The sequence below is a fragment of the Ammodytes marinus genome, assembly GCF_949987685.1.
Source record: "Ammodytes marinus genome assembly, chromosome: 2".
Classification (NCBI taxonomy): domain Eukaryota; kingdom Metazoa; phylum Chordata; class Actinopteri; order Uranoscopiformes; family Ammodytidae; genus Ammodytes; species Ammodytes marinus.
In genome coordinates this window covers 37,353,975-37,356,474 of record NC_137231.1, presented here as the reverse complement: position 1 = coordinate 37,356,474, position 2,500 = coordinate 37,353,975, and the positions used below count along the sequence as shown (strand labels likewise).

Here is a 2,500-nt window from a genome sequence, read left to right as displayed (position 1 = left end):
TAATGACCAGTGTGTGGTAATGACCAGTGGTAATGGGACCAGTGGTAATGGACCAGTGGTAATGGACCAGTGGTAATGGACCAGTGGTAATGACCAGTGGTAATGGACCAGTGGTAATGGGACCAGTGGTAATGGACCAGTGGTAATGGGACCAGTGGTAATGGACCAGTGGTAATGGACCAGTGGTAATGGACCAGTGGTAATGGACCAGTGTGTGGTAATGGACCAGTGGTAATGGACCAGTGGTAATGGACCAGTGGTAATGGACCAGTGGTAATGGACCAGTGGTAATGGGACCAGTGGTAATGGACCAGTGGTAATGGACCAGTGGTAATGGACCAGTGGTAATGGACCAGTGGTAATGGGACCAGTGGTAATGGGACCAGTGGTAATGACCAGTGGTAATGGACCAGTGTGTGGTAATGGACCAGTGGTAATGGGACCAGTGGTAATGGACCAGTGGTAATGGACCAGTGTGTGGTAATGGACCAGTGGTAATGGGACCAGTGGTAATGGACCAGTGGTAATGGACCAGTGGTAATGGACCAGTGGTAATGGACCAGTGGTAATGGACCAGTGGTAATGGGACCAGTGGTAATGGACCAGTGGTAATGGACCAGTGGTAATGGACCAGTGGTAATGGGACAAGTGGTAATGGACCAGTGTGTGGTAATGGACCAGTGGTAATGGGACCAGTGGTAATGGGACCAGTGGTAATGGACCAGTGGTAATGGACCAGTGGTAATGGACCAGTGGTAATGACCAGTGGTAATGGGACCAGTGTGTGGTAATGGACCAGTGGTAATGGGACCAGTGGTAATGGACCAGTGGTAATGGACCAGTGGTAATGGGACCAGTGGTAATGGACCAGTGGTAATGGGACCAGTGGTAATGGACCAGTGGTAATGGGACCAGTGGTAATGGACCAGTGGTAATGGACCAGTGGTAATGGACCAGTGGTAATGGGACCAGTGTGTGGTAATGGACCAGTGGTAATGGGACCAGTGGTAATGGACCAGTGGTAATGGACCAGTGGTAATGGGACCAGTGGTAATGGACCAGTGGTAATGGGACCAGTGGTAATGGACCAGTGGTAATGGGACCAGTGGTAATGGACCAGTGGTAATGGACCAGTGGTAATGGGACCAGTGGTAATGGACCAGTGGTAATGGACCAGTGGTAATGACCAGTGGTAATGGGACCAGTGGTAATGGACCAGTGGTAATGGACCAGTGGTAATGGGACCAGTGGTAATGGACCAGTGGAAATGGGACCAGTGGTAATGGGACCAGTGGTAATGGACCAGTGGTAATGGGACCAGTGGTAATGACCAGTGGTAATGGACCAGTGGTAATGGGACCAGTGGTAATGGACCAGTGTGTGGTAATGACCAGTGGTAATGACCAGTGGTAATGGGACCAGTGGTAATGGACCAGTGGTAATGGGACCAGTGGTAATGGACCAGTGGTAATGACCAGTGGTAATGGGACCAGTGTAATGGACCAGTGGTAATGGGACCAGTGGTAATAGGACCAGTGGTAATGGGACCAGTGGTAATGGACCAGTGGTAATGACCAGTGGTTACCTGGTAGATGACTGGGACCAGTGTGTGGTAATGCTGCTGCTGGTCTTGGTTGAACTGGTTCAGACTGGTTTCATATTCTCTCCGTGACTCTTCAGCCGCCTGCTGCTTCTGCTGCGCGCTCTGCCGGGCCTGAGAGAGAGAGACGGGTTAGTACAGACAGAGAGACAGACAGACAGGTAGAGAGGGAGAGACAGGTTAGTACAGACAGAAGGCAGACAGGTAGAGAGGGAGAGACAGACAGAAGGCAGACAGGTAGAGAGAGAGAGACAGGTTAGTACAGACAGAGAGACAGACAGGTAGAGAGGGAGAGACGGGTTAGTACAGACAGACAGGCAGACAGGTAGAGAGAGACAGGTTAGTACAGACAATGTTATGATGAAATAAGAGAGTAAAGTATGTCCCAATAGTATGCCTACTGTATTCTAACTAGATTATTTTCATCGTCGGATGTAGTATGTAGAATAGAAAAAAGAAAGAGGAGGAGATTCGGAACGCAACCAAATGTCTCGGATCAACTTGTGGTGATCACAGCTGGCTGCTGCCACTCCCTGCATTGTCACAGGCAGAGGAACATGGAACGCATGTCTGTTGTACACTGGCAATGGGTAAGGACACCTAAAAATGTTTGTGTATTGGACTGCGGCTTCTTATAAAAAAAAAAAGAAAAAAAGCCAACAACAACAAACATGTGTTGTTTTATCTGTATCAGCAGCTGTGTGAATATGTCAAAGAGAAAATTGTGTATTGTGTGTAATTGTCCGAAAGAATAATAAATAAATAAATAAATTATACTGCTCCTGCTCTTGGGTCCTTATCATGTAACCGTAACAACTACATATCATAAATAACGATTAATATCAACTGTAGATATGTGAAAGTAGAAAGAACTCACCTTCAGAGAGCAGCGCTGAGAGA

The 2,500-nt window shown here is 47.9% G+C and overlaps 1 protein-coding gene across 1 annotated transcript in view; it reads right to left on the bottom strand.

The window, feature by feature from the left end:
• fnbp1a (formin binding protein 1a) overlaps positions 1 to 2,500 on the bottom strand; it is a gene marked incomplete at both ends in the record, with an annotated part of 22,148 nt that overhangs the window by 12,511 nt on the left and 7,137 nt on the right. The window contains 2 exons of the mRNA XM_080036850.1: positions 1,586 to 1,714; positions 2,478 to 2,492. Of these exons, the coding sequence (XP_079892976.1) occupies positions 1,586 to 1,714; positions 2,478 to 2,492 (144 nt within the window). The remainder of the gene's footprint in view (positions 1 to 1,585; positions 1,715 to 2,477; positions 2,493 to 2,500) is intronic.